Here is a 17948-nt window from a genome sequence, read left to right as displayed (position 1 = left end):
TAAATGATCAAGATGGAAATAATCATCATTATTTGCAACTTAAACGAAAAGGATGATGGTTGATTATTAAACTAACAAACGTCAAATTAGCACGAGCAAATAATTTGAAAAAAAATTTGATGGAAATATCAAATGAATAAAAATAATACGACCAAAAAAGGAATAGGGCACGAGATAGCGTACCACTTACCTACCGTACATGCGTTCCCTCTTAAAATAATGTAACATGCGATATATAAAAGAAATAACACACATTCCAAAATTGTGTTGGTCATGTCTGCTTTTAATCACACGTTCAATTTTCACACATTTTTACATTTTTTTTACACTACAACACAATGTACATCCATAAAACGTAACATACGCATATTAAGCTAGGCTGCAGCAATTTATCTCTTCTTTATCATTATAGCTGAATATTGAATAGAAATTGAAATTTTATGAATTAGGGTAGTTGATGCGATTTTCACCTAAATTGAAAATCTTGTTAAACAAAAAAAAAATCCACTTCGAGTTAAAGTCGATCTTATATTTAAAAAAAGAAAAACAGGCCTTCCCCAAAACATCAGTTAATCACAACACACCCATTGACGTCAACAGCAAAGAAATCTCATCAAAGTCGGATACAAAATAAAAACATAATTATATTCTTTTTTTTTAAAGGTTTATAAGCACACTCGGTCCAGAATATAAATGTGAGCGCTGACACTTTCATGTCTGTATGTTTTTTAATTTCCTGGATGAAATAACTGTGATTTCATGGAAAATGATTCGAACAAATTGCCTTAAATGGGATAATGATGTTGATATGAGTGATTGTTCCCATTCTTTTATTTTGGAAGAAAATCATGTTAAGTTTGATTAATAATAATAATGATACTACTAATACTACTGCTGCTACTACTACTACTACTACTACTACTACTACTACTACTACTACTACCAGTAATAATAATAATAATAATAATATGAATATTTGTAATGCGCCGGTATCCATCATAACAAACGATAAGAATAAGAAAAAATGGAAACCTTTTAACAAGATGAGGGTATTCTTTTTACTGCTTAGCCTTTTCAAAATATCCAGTGCAGCAACAACGAGAAGATACGTCGAAACACAAATAAAATGTACTTATCATCTATTCACATTAGACAGACATTATTTACAATGTAGGCCTATATACAATATTTCTTATTTACATATCTATATATCATACATCAACGGCTTATAGTAATTGAAACAAATACATCACGTATTGAGGGGCTGGATACGTTAGGTTAAAATAATGGATTTATCATGAGCCATTGGAAAATGAAATGACATCGCGTAAAGCCATAAAAATATCGATCAGAAAATACACTATTACTGGTGTGTGTGAATAACTGCACATCTTTGAATATTGTGAATAATTGAACAGAAAATAAAGTCTATTGAACATACATCTTAAATATGAATCCTAACATACCAGACTTGCAAAAAGCCATGTCACCTGGTAATTTCAAAAGGATGAATTATATGATCTGTCTAAAATCATTCATGACAATACAGAACGTAGGATGTATACATCAGTAGGCAAGGTAGCTTGATAAGGCGAAACATCAGGGAAAATTGAAATCCAATATTCAATTTTCCTTCTGTGAATCCCCCGATTTGATATTATATAAAGTGGTGATAAACAAGGCAGGGATACAGTTGGCCAAAGTTTACGGTGAAATATTCATTTAAGGACCCTAAACCCCACAAGGGCTATATGCGAACCGCAAATTTACGGTGGATCGAATGTAAAATAGCAAGTTGAACGGTGTGGTCAACCGTAAACATTGCTGTTATATAATGTTATTTTCACGATTTTGCCCATTAAAAACAGAAACGCTTTGTTTAAACAGGTGCTAAAGGAATTTTAAATGTTTATTTATGCTAAAAGTTTTAATCGTTTTTTTACCGGAAGCCTAAGATATACGCGAGAAAGTTTTATTAAACCATTAAGTAAAGATATGTTGGGAACCCACTTAATGTTGAATGATCTACAAAGGGAAAATCTAAAATTATGATGGTGATATTTCTAATCCCCTACACTACTACTTCAACTACCGCGGTAACTGTCGCTTGTTACTACTACATCTATAACAAAAACAACATAACTACTTCTTCTACTACTACTACTACTACTACTACTACTACTACTACTACTACTACTACTACTACTACTACTTCCACTACTACTACCAGTACTACTACTACTACTACTACTACTACTACTACTACTACTACTACTACTACTACTACTACTACTACTACATGTACCTGAACCAGTAGTATTTCTTATAGTAAATAACTGCAATCATGATAATGAACAGAGAATAAGAATAATAAATATGATAATAATTGTATGATAAAAGTGATGATAACAGTACTTCAAATGATAAATGCCAACAAATTATTGGTTTTATTTATTCCCTAAACAGCAATACAAATGTTCATCACCTAATATCTGTTTGATATTTGAAAGCAAGAAGCTACTTTTATTGTTGCATTGTAATATAACAAAAATCCAAAGGGAATTTAATTCCCTTTGAGATTGCCCGTCTGATCTTATGATGACTTCTATAAACCTCAAAATAGTTATCTATGTTTAAGTTATGAAAGTTATTTATAAGAATATAACTCTTGAAAACTTGAAACCATAAACTGTATACAAAGTTATAAAGAATGACTAAAGTTTGAGTACGTTTGTATACGGGGTTATCATGGTATTCTAATCAGTTTAATATATATACTTGGAACATTGGTAAAAAAAAGGGCAGGAATGGACTTCTCTGCCATTCTTTTTTTTTTGATTTCAGCATCATTTTACTGGCACCTACAGAGAAATTGTCATTCAATGCTAGCAACATAAAAAGTAAGAGAAACCCAAACTAAAGTGCGATAAACATCGGAATAGACATAGAATGCCCGCATCATTTTTCAAGATCACTTAAACGGTGACATTTCATCCGAACAGCCAAGCACCCGTTGGGGGATATGGGTAATTTGAAGATGAAACGTTCGTTCGGGCGGTTGCGGAAGCGTCATCGGATTCCACTAGTAGTGCTGCGATGCCACTATAAAATTAGGAACGTATCATGGAACGAGCGGACAATCGGCGATCCAGGCTTTGTAGGTTATCACTACCAGCAATCTTGCTAGTTTGTCAATCCATTAGCCAATCCGGTAACGATCCTACTGATGAGCTAAGATAAGTTCTTGCTTCAAGTAAGATGGACAGATGAGCTGTTTCTCTGTCTGATTCCGCCTTTGTTGTCCAGTCTGTTGTTTGAGACAACTGTCTCCGCCATAGGGAAGTAAATAGAGTACAGACAACGTGACGCAAAGCAGAAAATCTATTCCATAGGGAAAAATTACAAACTTCTCACAATGTTTTATTCCCAGTTTCCTAATACTATGACCGCAATAATGGCGCGTATTATCGGGGGATATCTTCATCTGTATAGTTCCGACGAATATGCCCATCCCTTGAATCACCAGTACACAAATAACGTACACGTTCCCTCTTAAAAAGATTAGGTAAGTAAATCGCCCAACAGTTAGTTAGCAGGAAATGTAATCGGAATGATCATGACACAATGCTTTTATACGTCATATCTTTCATCAACATTTTCTTAAATGTCTTGTTTAACCATGCTAACAGTTTAGCTGTTAGAACGGAATCTGGACCCTGGTAGTGGAGCGTGAGACGCGTAGCCAAACTCTTGGAATCATACTGTAAGTCATCTCAAGGTATAGTCCTAATAACCCTTACTTCAGGTTGTACTATGTACTAGAATTTACCATGTCAATTGCCTACTGTCCTCGCTTGACTTGCCAGCATCGTTCGTTTGATTGAAGTTTGATCTGAAATAGATAAGAGCATTGAGACGTCGTTTAGCTCTATTGTAGTCTTAGTTTCTTCACGCAGTCTTACTATTTGGCTTTTCCTCTATAGATTCATCGTCTTATATTCTTCCAATCCTATATTTTCATCATCAGTCATTCTCCTCGACCTCTGGTGTTCGGCCATACTCTTCCAGCTCAATTCATGGCTCAGTACGAGCATTGAGATTCTAACATTCAGTGACCTTGTCAAAAAGCAGAATACCCTTTCTGTTCTTCGTTCTTACCCTATCTCCATCACAATGTTTGGTCTATGCCTACACGTCGGCCAGGTCTGATACTGATAAACGCATCTACTGGTTTTGTCCATTCGAGATCCAACTACTTATGTTCTGTCATTTTTTCTCTCTCCAGAAATAGGATATTCCAGAGATTTTTTTTATAGCTCACAATTTAGTATCACAGGTGTTGACAGATGAGTACTCATTAAGGTACTTGCCTGCTTTTCTATAGCCGGAGTTTCCGGTCGGCTTCTCGTCTGTACTCTCCTCTGGCTCCACACAGAATGCAAATACCCGCTTGAAGTGTTTCTTGAAACTTGCCGTGGTAAAAGCATATATAAATGGATTTACGCATGAATTTGCGTAGCTGAGACAGAGTGAGAAGAAGTGCAGACTGCCCAAGGTTATGGGATTCATGGACTGGGCGAGTTTGGAGTGAAAGTTGTTCCAAAGCAAAATACATTGTATGGGCAACCAGCAGACTGCAAAGAGCAGTACTACAATGAACACCATACGGGTAATCTTGCGCTTCTGTCGTATGGATCTCTCGTGAGCCGCTGCACTCTCCGTTCCAGCACTGGACTTCCTCCATACCATGAGAAGGATGTTAGCGTAGCAGACCAGGATTATGATGAGCGGTAGCAGGTACATGGAGATGAAGGAAAAGAGATAGTAGTACTTCTCGTTGGCGTTGTCAGGACCCATGGGCATGATGCACACGTTGGCCTCGACTTTGTACGTTTGGTATATCGCAACAGGAAGGTGGACGAGGAACGAAACTGAAAGAACAAAGGAAATTATAAAAACACGTTTTTTTCTACTTTTGAACAAAGAAAGAAAGAAAGAAAACGTTTAACAGCTCCATACTGAGACTGCACTACTTCGAAAGCTTGTTGTTTCATTCAAACCCTATAAGTCTATACACAACAAAATTAACATGGCAAAAGAAACATAATGTAGTCTCTTAGCTACATTGTAATGTATATATATTTGTCTATTGCTACTACATGTACCACTTATTTCAGTGATGAATAATCGGACAGACTTAGCCATGGTTTACTTTTTCTTATTGCATTAATGCTATCCGTAAGATCTGGTATCCACTGGTGTAATAATAGATTTACCTTGTTTACGTTTGTTTTAAGAATGAATAAAACACGCGAAATTATATAAATATATAAACTTTATGTGTGAGGGTGTGTGTGTGTGTGTGTGTATGTTGTATATGATTACAATAGGGTAACGAGGAATGGAAAAGTTTAAAATATTACACAATAACCACAATAAGAGTTGAATGAAGTTCATTCGGAAAAGAGCGAGTAATTTATACATGTATATCTCACCCCCAGGATATACAGGGATAATCGAATTTCCCTCAATCTCAGGGGTAAGAAAAATATGCCATCAGGGAAATGTATGAAATCGGACGATATATTACAAAAATGAGAAATCATGGATTTGAGACAAACAACCATCTGATATAATCATTTGAAAAATTACCCCCTGGTGGATAATGGTTGTAATCACAATGAAGTAAGAAAACTTCCAAAAAAGGTTATCGGCTTAAATGGATATACACTCACCATTATTTCAACATTCACTGTTATAAAATGTATAGCATTGGACGATATTATCATTATCATTCTGTGAAGCAGTCGTTTGTGAGATAATATGTTAGATGCCAAGCCATTCCATGGCAGTAAATCTGTACCCTTTGTTCATGTATATGTTACCTAGGATATATCTGTAAATCATCATGGTCAAATTACATTTGAGTGGTATTTAATGGAATCCTCCATGGTATTTCATTACATGGTGTACTAGGAATCATAGACGTCTAGTTCAAGTCAAAATTAAAGACAAACCTTCTTTTTTACAACATTGACCGTTATCCAATCCCAAACAGTTAAACATAAAGAGGTCCTTCAACTGTACATCGCCATTATTTACATGGTTTAAGAATGGATTCCTTACATCATTTTAAGATATTACAAAACGACCCTGCTTGTATCGTATTTCCCTGTTCCAGAGTAGAGAAAGATTTATAAATTAGTTATAGGGCATTTATAATACCTGTATACCTTGTTTCAAAGACACTTTCTTGAGTACATAATACTGTTTTCGACGAGGAGTTTTTCTTCCATGCATCCACACATAAAAAAGATAAGGGGAAGCACATTACGTGTTCAATTGATGTAAAAATATAAAACCCCGTTTATTAACATATTGTTTTTACGCAATCATTGAGTAATCAGCGATTTAGGCCTAACGCATTGAGTTAAGGCATTTAGCAACATCAGCTGGGTGAAAAATGTGGGTTCCTTTTGTTTTTCTCACCTACCACGCGTACACGCGCTCATGGGACATTATCTTTAATCCATACGACAGACGATGTTATTCTTCCATTATTAATCGAATGTTTTGTTAAATGCTGTCTCATGAGTATTATGCTTCCAGGTGGTTGCTCTAATCGCTGACATCAGGAAGGGTGAATAGAAGTCTAGCAATATCTTGTAGATTTACATCTAGTTGTAGAGAAAGTTTAACGAACGCAATCTTAAAAATAGGAATAGAATGATAAATCGACTCATTTCACAAGAGCAACTTTGAAATTATATAAAGAAATTAAATAATGTTATTCTTCAATAATACATATCATTTTAGTGAAAAATACACCAGAATCATACCGAACGGTTTGGAAGAATGCGTTCTTTCATTATGTTATTGACAATTTTCAATGTCTTTTTTTTTATTCGCTTGATATATAATAATAATATTCCCTTGATAAAATTTCGTGTAATTATCTGAACATTACGGCATATTCAATTTGAAAGTTTGTGTGTTTGTTTGGGAGTGCAAGGTTTCTTGTGCGTAAGGATCCCGTATTTGACTTTGAGAAAGCAAATTTTGATGCATTTTTTTATATAAAAGAAATAACGTTTTCAAAGCTATAAATTGCTGATAGCAGCGTAATCTTGGCCATTATGCAAAATAATTTCGGTGCTATTGCTTAGAACTTAAGTTAGAGTGTAATTGCATAAATCATTCATGGCGTCTGAAACGTCTATCGAGTTGTAAGGTAATGATTTGAGGCTTCAGGGTTCTCGTCTCCATATTTCACCGTGTTTTGACTCGTGATATAGGTACTTGAACAGTGAGTGAGGCTTTATATCGAGGGTTTGCATCATTTGCAATTAAAATCTCGATGGAATACCGGAACCATCTAGTCTTTTAACATAATGGCATCCTGCCAATTATTCTTCTTACATGACGGGATGTCACATCTTAAATCATGAAACCAAGAAATTATAGTCTATTGCAGTTATCATCGCGCTCCTGATTACGATGATATCCTTGCGATTTAAGGAAGGGTAGATAGAAAGGCTGAACGAGTTGAATAAGAAAACTAATCACCTGTTCCTGAAGACTAGATGTTATTTTTGATGACGCAGTGTGTGCTTGCTCGAGGATCTGTACCCTTACCCAACACTTCCCTTGTGGTATCGTACCACTCGATAGAATGAAGGAAAATTACAAAATCAAAAGAATTTTGAAAGACAAATGCTTCAATTTTGAGTTCCTTCCCCTACTTTCGTCTATTCATATATATATACATGAAGCTATCCTCAAAGTTTTATGAATCTTCTCCACATATTTAAGTCTAATTAAGAAATAAGCAACATTCATGTTACAAAAACATACACATTAGTGTTACACCAATATGGTTTCTTAACATTATGCACTGTTTTGAATGACATGTAGTATGCTTATGTGCGTCGGAGTGATGCCGTGTGGGATGTGTTGGTGGATATTACATTTTCTTTTTCACCTTTCATTTCCCTCTTAATTTATTTAATGTTTACTTCTCTACAGCTTATCTTCACTCTATCATCCCATCCATAGCCTTGTTCTTGGTTAAACCTGTGGCGAAGCCTCCTCGACCTTATGCATAATGTCCCATGTCTAAATCTTATATGGGGTTTTATGGTGCCATTATAGCAAATATTTTGACGGAATCTAGAATATTTGGCGCACAACTTATAGTAATTTTTATATCCCCCTTTGTTGGAAAAGTAAGTACAGTAGCTCAATTAAAGGGACGCTCCGGGCAGAAGATATTTATATCTCAATAGATAGAGTAAAATTCACAGAGCAAAATGCTGAACATTTAATCAAAATTGGATAACAAATACCAAAGTTATCATGGTTATTGAATTCTAAAGATTTGCATTATTCCGGTGAAACAGTTATATGCATGTCTTTATGAATATTCATTTAGGTGTGCTGATCATATCATATCATATCCCCACTTGCTCTTTTGTATTTTATTATATGAAATTAGTTTTCTACCAAGAACTACAGCAATTGAAGAGACAACTGATTAAGTGCATTATTTATTTTTGATGCAACTTATTTCCTCATAATGGGGACACAACATTTACACATTTCTGAAAAATTGAAACAATTATGATTTCATATAATAACGTGAGAAAAAAAGGAAAGTGGGGATGTGACATCATCAGCACACGTATTGAATATTCATGAAGACACGGAATAAAGCAAATCTTAAAAATTCAATAACTTCGTTATTTGTTATCTGATTTTGATGAAATTTTACTATATTTCTTTAAAATATAAATATCTTTAGTCATTGGTATCTCTTTAAGGGGATATACATGTACAATATTAATGCGTAGACAGTGCTGTTGCCTTTGGCTCCCCATAAATCACATATTCAAAACATTGATTAACATATATCATGTGTACGGAAGCTTATAAAAATTGTATAAAGATGGTGAGCAAAGAATAAATCTAATTAAATAAAGAATCAAAAATCCGTAAAAAATATCCCGGGGTTATCATTTTTCATATCAAACAATGATATCACGTGCAGAATGCTCTTAAAAGTGTCATATTCTATAAATTTCATAAACTGTTTTATGGATCATGTTGAATTAAAACAAAGGTACTTGTTCAAAATGTTATGAATAGATTTGTCGAATATTATATATGAAACATGCTATCACATGATAAGTACCTCGCATCGCATGAGATAAAGTAGTTTATATCCACCCCTTTGTTGGCTATTTGTCGAATATTATATATGAAATATGCTGGCACACGATAACTACCTCTCAACGTACATCACAATTTATGTTTGATATTCGTCTGGCCTTCAATTACGCTATATTTCTGTTGCTCATGTTGTAATTATATTCTTTTAAAGAACCTCTAAGAACATTTCACTTGAAAGTGTAATATATTTTTAAACTTTATACTAAGATACTCACCGAGCCATATGGAAACGTTGATAAACACAGCCTTGTTAGTAGTTCTCGTAGTACGTGATTTGACTGCATGAACGATTAATATGTATCGATCAACAGACATAGCAGTTAGGGTAACACAGGTGGCTTGGACGGTAACCTGAGGAAGGTATCAACAAAAGAAAGAAAAAAGAAAAGAAATTAAATGAATAGTGAATACTTCAAGTAACCACAGCGAGGGTCTTGAACTCTTGACTCAAAGATTTTGTCCGGTATCCATGCAGTGTGCAACTACAAGGACTTCGAATGATACGCTTATTAAAGTGCATTGCATGATGGCATATAAGGAGCTCTGTCTCGAACTTTATTTATTTATTTTTTATGAATTGATTTAGTTATTTATTTATTTATTTATTTATCTATTTATTTATCTATATATTTATTTATTTGTTTTATTTATTTTATACTGCAGGGTAGGTCTGTTCAGTTATGCAAAACTGCTTTCCAAAGGCGCCCTCTAGTTTGACAAATAACTCAACATAATAGCAATTCAATGTATATAACATATAATAAAGTAAAAGCAGAATACATTATTTACATATAGAGTGAATCAAAAAGTATCATGGAATTATTACATCAAGTTATTCAGTGTAATTCCAGTGTACCGGTAATTTAATGTTTTTTTTATAAACTTTATTTTTCCCCTTCAAACGTTCATCAAACAAAGTATACATACATATATATATATTGACCAAACTAGTGCCAGATGCCAATGAGGTTCCCATAAATTCAATTTATTCATTTAATTCATATGTAGAATATTTTGGTTTTGGTTACATAAATATGAAATTATTGTTGAAATTCCTTTACTTAAAATCATCTTGCTGTTTAGTAAAGTGATGATCATGATTGCTATCCAACGATTTAGAGCGTACGCAGTGCAGTAGCTTATCACGAGCGGAATGCCACAATACGAGAAAAAAACATCATGCTTGGCTGAGAGGGGAATTACCCCTAAATTATATTTGTATCAGATGGAATGCTGTAATTAAACAATGAAGAAAAAATCATAATGAACGATATGTTCAACATATTTCGTAGATACTCCAAAAACCCTTTGCTTTTAGGACTTAGGAGTGAATATGACTGAGAGTGTGTGTATGCTTGCATGAATATGGGACAGATAGATGGATACATATACAGTGCGTCTCAAAAAAAACTATACACTTTTGAAATGGCTGCCAAACAAAAAATATGTCACCTTGGGGAAAAATACCTATATATATGGAAAGCCAATAAATTAAACTTTCAAATGACACCAAAAAGTTGGAAAACTATTCATGCTTGAGTGAGCACTACCCACTTAAACAAAGGGTATGGAAATTAGGGTGGGCAGGAATTAGCCTTCCAATTTCTTTCAGTTTCTGAGAGGCGAGTCCCCTGGAACTTGCAAAGTTGAGGGTAATGTGATAAATTCTTTGGATAAATTAATGATCAATCATTATTAATTTAGGTTCTTAGAGCTTATTTCAAGAATTATCAAATTTAAATTTATGCATGAGTGAACATGAATTACATTTTTTTAGTGCATCATTTTGACCTTTTCACGTGGATCTCAGCAATGTGTTAATGGGAGTCACAATAGGGATGAGATATGACTTAGGTGGGTGAAGTAGGTTGATGGGACAAAGGCCAACAGAACAAACCACCCCCCTCTCTCTCTCTACCCCTTCCTCCCATCCTGAGAGACTAGCCTTTGCTATAGGGCGAGCAGGAATTAGCCTTCCAGTTTTGTTTAGTGGTGAGTCCTTTGGAACTTGCCAAGTTAAAGGTGTCATGCTAAATTATTGATGAATTGAGATCAGTTTTTGGTTTAACTTAGGCTAATTTCATGAGTTACTAAATTGAAATGCAGTGCATGAGTAAACAGGAATTTTAATTTTAGTGTAGCATTTTAAGTTTATTATGTGGATCTTAGCAAGTGTGCTTGTGAGAGTCAGAGTAATGTGATGGTACATGTACCTGTTGCATGCAAGGGGGGTCAGAAAGGGTAAGACTGGGTTAAACAGTTAAAAGGGTGTTCTTCTTCTTTGTTTTCTCTTACAAATTCCCTCCCATTCACCCCCTCTTTCTCTCTTTCTCCTGGATCATGGTATTCAAAACTTAAATGCTAAGTGACTGATGGTTGATGGGTCTTTAATTTTCCATTGAATAATTCTAAGAAATTTTCTAATTATGATGATTTATGAACTCATTGAAAAAGCTGAATAATTGATTGATAATTTATTGAAAAAGCTGAATGTTTTATTGATCACATTGATTTACTAACAAATTGTTGATCAAATGGTAAAAGTTGATGACCGAATTCTCAAAATTTATCAAATTGACAGTCCGCTCTGGACTTTATGCGTACATGTAATAGCATTCAGTCTCGATCTAAGGGAGTCTAAACATTCTGTTGACCTTTTACCCATTAGCTTACTTCACCCATTTAAGTCCTATCTCACCCCTATTCTCCTTACTTCAATGAACACACTGCTGAGATCCACATGATAAAAAGTTAAAATGCTGCACTAAAGATTACAACTGACACTCACTCATGCATGAAATTTCAATCTAGTAATTCATGAAATTTGCTCTAACAATTTAAATTGATCATTAATTTATCACAACACCCTCAACTTTGCAAGTTCCAAGGGACTCGCCTCTTAAAAACTGAAAGAAATTGGAAGGCTAATTCCTGCCCACCCTAATTTTCATACCCTTGAAAGTTTAATTTATTGGCTTTCCATATATATAGATATTTTCCCCCAAAGTGACATATTTTTTGTTTGGCAGCCATTCCAAAAGTGTATAGTTTTTTTTTAGACGCACTGTAGATAGATAGATAGATAGATATATAGATAGAGAGAGAGAGGGGCAGACGGAGAGAGGGGTAATAAAAGTAAGGTACATATGCAACGAGTAACGACTTTGGACTGAAGCTGCTGAAGCCAAGCGGTATCACGGTTATAATTCGGTCCTAATATCAAAGAAGTCCGTATACCGAAAGAGAAGCCTCAAGAGAGAGTGATATACAAATATAGGTCTTCACGTATTCGCACAGTATTTGTTCCAAATGGTAATCATAACCACGAACAACCCCTTGAATCGATATCAATCAAACCATTTCGCACGCGACCACTGCAAAGAACCAGCTATTCAACTATAAAATAATGTCGATATATCGAGCTTACATCCAGACACCTTTTATGCAAAGACTCACCATCGCGCGCAGGTCTCAAACAACGCATGAGTGTTTCATCAACATTTTTGTCCGACAAGTTGTTAGATCTGACAACTTTCCTTGAATCTGATTGGCCGAGAGGCGCTGTTACTATGGTAATTGTCGGATAGAACAAGACTTGTCGGATGAAATGTCCGACAAGTCCTTTCATGAAACGCTCCCCTGGTCATTCATTTAAATCAGATGCGCACCCAAGAATGACTTCAATTGGTCACTAGTATTTTTTAATTGCTTGACCATTACTCTTGCTTTATAGGGCCCAGGTTTGAACCTTATGTTCAAAAGTAAAAAGTAATTGTCATACACTAGTGTGAACTTTATTAGTTTTCTGTATATAAAGATAAAGATATCATTTGCTAGTAAATTGAATCTGAGATTCAACTTCTTTATCTAATTCGTCTGGCTACCATTTGAGGTGAAAATAATAATCAAATACTTTACTTAAAATTGATGGTGTTTTAAAGCATCATTAATAATGCTTTAAAACACCATCAATTTTGACCAATGTATACGCTTAGCGCGCAGACGGTTGCTCCATTACCTAGATCCATTGGACTATGGCAAGGTAACAATAATTTTTTTTTCTGCGAATCTACGGCTTAGCCCAAAAGATTATAAGTTCAGGGTTAAGAGTACAAATTCTGTGTTACGTATACATGCTGGGTAAAGAAAATATATTTAGATATACACAACCATTTTTTATTGGCATTTAGCTTGCAACCCTTTTATGCCTAATAATATGTAATTATCTTGCATAAAAAACAGGCATAAATTATGATTCACGAGAAGTAATATTGAAATTATCATCTTTTGAGACGCTCAAAAAAAATAATGAATGCATTTTTTGAGGATATGAAAGCCATTTCAGTCTGCTCATTTTAATATCCAAAGAAAATTTTTAACAAAGATTGAAGGTTAGTAAAATTAAAACTTTTGTAATAACACATATAATCGTTCGGTATAGCAATTGCCGGGTTACAGATTGTTATGTCTAACATTATATTTACATTTAATGATTTGCCGGTTCGGGTCCAAACTCGGGACCTCTTGATACTGTCATGCTTCACGCAGTGAACAATTCGATAAATATGATTACCCTTTTGTTTGAGAGTAATTTATACTGTATAAATCATGCTTCATCTACTTAAAGACCAGACGATTCTTTTGTGGGGTTCGTTTTTTAATCAGGCTCTTTTTCATACTAAAAAAACCCTTCAAGAGAAAACAGGTGGACATTTACCTCTCATCAAATCTGACGAGGAAACAGAAAAATGAAAAATAAATGAGGAAATCCAAAGAGAGGGGGGGGGGGCATGGTCATTAAATGTTAGTGGGGAATGGGCGGAAATCTGTCCCCAAAGCTAAGGGGGCCAGGGGCTGGAAACTTTTACAGGCAAAAAAAAAAGGTTATCACCAAAAATTTAAGTTCATTTTAACCAAAAGCAATTTGACAAGTAAAGAAAATTTTCTTAATTTAGTCCAAAATACATGTATGTTTTCGATTGTGATTGATGTATTTTCTCCATCATAACATACCAAAAATAGAAGGGGGGACATTTGATATTGTGTCCCCTCTACTATTTTTGGTAGGGGGACGCGCCCCCCCCGTCCCCCCTAAGATTTCCGCCCATGTAGTGGGGCAAGCAAGTAATAGAAAAAAAGAGTTACGAAGTACAAAATGGTCCACAACAATTGTCATTTTCCGAGGGGCAACCCCTCAGGAACCAATAAACAATATTCTGTTAAGAAAAAAAATCAATTGAAGACTACTTTTTATGGATGTTAGGAAGATAATAGAAATCCAACAATCATTAAAATTGCCAATATCAGTTATTTCCCCCTCATTCCCTGCACCAAACCAATGCAAGTGCTTGTTAAACGGATTTCAGGCGGCTCAAGTTTTATCACGTCTTCGGTCAGCATTTCATTATTTATTTAAAAAAGGATTTACGGTGTTCTCTTTTAGGTTTATATCAACATCACTGCACATGACTTGAAACGAACAAATGGTAAAAGCAAATATCTTACACACATGCAAGACATCCAAAGCAACATGGCCATTCTATAGTACGTCATACGTGTCTATATGTGTCTAAAAGTGATTCTGATGTTTATGCTTAGACTGTGAATTATTTTGACATGTTTGAAACATAGGCAAAATCACAATGATCTAAATTTAAGTATTGTAATGGGTATGCGGAGGAACTTATTGTGACACATTATGAAGAGTAAATAACATATTTTCAACGATTATTATCATGTTATCGTTTTGCATCTTACAGACATTATCATGCGTAACTCTTCATCGATTTGCATGCAATCTTAACTCATCAGAATCTAACGGTATATTGCCATCTCGTCTATTACTAACTCGTCCACTGATCATAATCATGGTCTACCTTCTTTTAGTCTAATGCCATTCCACCCATCAACATTTCGTTTATGAGACGAATTAATGAGTGGACGAAAGGGCAATTAAACACCATGTGGATAGTGGACGAACTGATGGTAGATCAAATGACAGTGGACGAGTTGATATTTTGACGAATTGGCATTTGGATCAATTGAAAATAAATCGACCTGCTCATCATACAGAGGGTGTAGATAAGAAGAACGATATATTAAGTTCTTCACCCTCCGAACAACCATATCCTCTCAAATTCATTACATGATGCCAAGAGGTCTCTTTTACACAATTCACCTTTACAAGTCCTTTGATTATTCGTCATAGACTCCCCTAAATCAGGATAGGTAGGCATTAAGTAGAAACGTGACAAAACTGTGTCAAGTATGTTTGATTTGAATTTGGCGATTTTGTGTCTTTGGTACCTCACAAAATGATAACATTCAACCTGGTATGACCTACAATTCAATGGTAGAGTCTCCTACAATTACCTGCACAGTCTCTCCGTTGGGAAGTTTAATTACATTTACATCGTCTGCGTGAGAATAAAGCAGAGTTCTGTCACAAGTGGGAAATCAAATAGGCACGCGCGTCAAAAATCTCTGCTGAAATAATGCTGAAGAAACGAGATCAATTCATAACTCACCTTTTTGCCAATGGGACATGACCGTTGGCGGCAACTCAATAAAAATAAGGTCTGTTATGTCTTTGATTTTGCTTTATACGCTACGTTTCATCTGACAGGTTTGATATTTTGTATTTTCCACTTCAGCAAACCACCCTCATAGACTCAATTTATATTTGATGAAAGCCTGATAATTTGATTTGTGTTAAAGCAGGACACGCGAATTTGTCTACTTTATTGCCTTGCTCTCTCTATCTACATGTAAAAGTCATCTTCACTTCTTAGTTCATCTCTCTTTTCACATGACTTAATGCTGTCCTAACCAAATAGGGGTTAAACTGAAGATGCTTTTAAAAGAAAGACCTGAAAATATGAGGTGTGGATGAAAAGAAGACAGCCACTGAACCTCTGCATATGTCATTTTAACTGTCTATAGGTTTTGAGTAAAAGCCCGTAAACAGAGGGAGGAAACAACCTGCCTTGTGAGCCTATTATATGTAAACTGCAATGTAAATCGATATCATGCAATAAAATAATTGCATATTGAAATAAAAGAATAACCGCTTATGTAGACAAGTTAATCTTGTACTGAAATAATAACAAGTAAATCAAATACACACTGAAGTATTGTTGAAAATATCTAATAATCATCATATCACATGTCCAATAGAGAAGCTTTAGTAGTAAAATTGTATGTCTGCGAAATGCTGTCAAAACACTATTTACGAGAATAAGTCCCTAAAACCCCGAATAAGCAAAGCAAAAGCTTACACAAGCTTTTAAATCTACTGGAAAAACCATTTGATTGATAAAATGAAACAAACATACATGAAATCGAAGCCCAATATTCATAATCATATAGATAGATTTTTCTATCCCAATCAAAACCGGAACACATTATAATATCGGTTGGTTAGATCTGGAATGGAGCTTCATGATTAATTGTTATACTAAACTATCTAAGAAGTGTCTAGGTGTTCTGATGAGGAGATGGTGACATTGTCATAATTACAAAGAAAAAAAATGAAGAAACGTAAAAAATAATATAAAAACGAATTACATACAGCTAGAATTATAATCAAAACTCCTGTGCATCGTTTTTTTTCGTGCGCACTCACTAGACAGTTTAACACGCACACGGTAAAATCGTATGGCTTCACGCCGTCATAACAAATACAAAAATAAATATTTACCCACAATAAATAAACTTAACTCATTAAAGATTTCTCCGTCAAATTGTAAATCTGATACCACATTAATGTTTTTAACAGGTAAACCCTGCTAATTAATAAGACACTGGCATGTGATGCTTATATCACTGCAAAGAGGACATGGTGTGCTAGAGGATGACTTGTGATGATTTATTAATCTGCGACTTACATAATGAAATTGGTGTTTAGATTGTTCATATACATGCATATATTTCTTTATATTGTACGAACATGTATCAAACGGATGCGTTAACATGCAGCTCCATTAACACTGAATGAACCTGTCAATGAATACAATGTTCAGATCGCTCATCTTTAAACCTTTAAACAGGAATCACATTCTCCTTGCTCCTCCTCCTGTGTCCTTCCTTGTCTCAATCATGTCAATGGTCATCCAGAAAACACAGGGGACAAGCATGCTATGGTTACAAATAAATTACTGTAAAGAATCTAGGTGAGAGGTATCTTAAGTTCGATGATAGTCGTGTTGCTTCCCCCATTGAAGTGGATCTAATTACCAAGTACAAGTGTTATTGGTGACATGGGACACCCTTGTGGGACCCCCAGCGACTATCACTCAACGAACCGTCTATTTCTATAACCAGTTCAACAGGTGAGCACACACTTTTAAGGCAGAAGTAATGAGATCTGTACTAGTACATGAAGGCGGTTGTTTATGCACAGAAAGAAAGTAAGCATGTCCCCATGGCCGTTATAACAATGTTACCATTGGTTACCAGGCACAAAATTGTATCTAATCAGGGCCCCGTCTTACAAAGAGTTACCATTGATCCAATCAATTGTAACTCTATGGCAATCCATCAGTGTCATAATTTTTTCTACAGGAAATTTGCAAAATGTCCTTGGTAAACAAAGGAGAACACACAAAATTGTCAAGAAATTAGTGAATTTATGGATATACATTCATAACTAAAAGTATTTTTGAACAAACATGCATTTTATATGTTGGCTTTCCATAGTTGCGATTGATCGGATCAATCGC

General features: G+C 34.8%; 1 protein-coding gene across 1 annotated transcript in view; it reads right to left on the bottom strand.

Moving 5' to 3' along the window:
* Positions 1-264: 264 nt before the first annotated feature.
* Positions 265-17948, bottom strand: part of LOC129262604 (G-protein coupled receptor 54-like) — a 38362-nt gene continuing 20678 nt past the window's right edge. Inside the window, exons 2-3 of the mRNA XM_054900743.2 lie at positions 9444-9579; positions 265-4931 (exon numbers count right to left, since the gene is read on the bottom strand). Coding sequence (XP_054756718.2) covers positions 4318-4931; positions 9444-9579 — 750 coding nt within the window. The 3' untranslated portion in view covers positions 265-4317. The remainder of the gene's footprint in view (positions 4932-9443; positions 9580-17948) is intronic.

Source organism: Lytechinus pictus, chromosome 5, assembly GCF_037042905.1.
Source record: "Lytechinus pictus isolate F3 Inbred chromosome 5, Lp3.0, whole genome shotgun sequence".
NCBI classification, from domain to species: Eukaryota; Metazoa; Echinodermata; class Echinoidea; order Temnopleuroida; family Toxopneustidae; genus Lytechinus; species Lytechinus pictus.
This window is presented reverse-complemented; position numbering and strand designations above follow the sequence as displayed.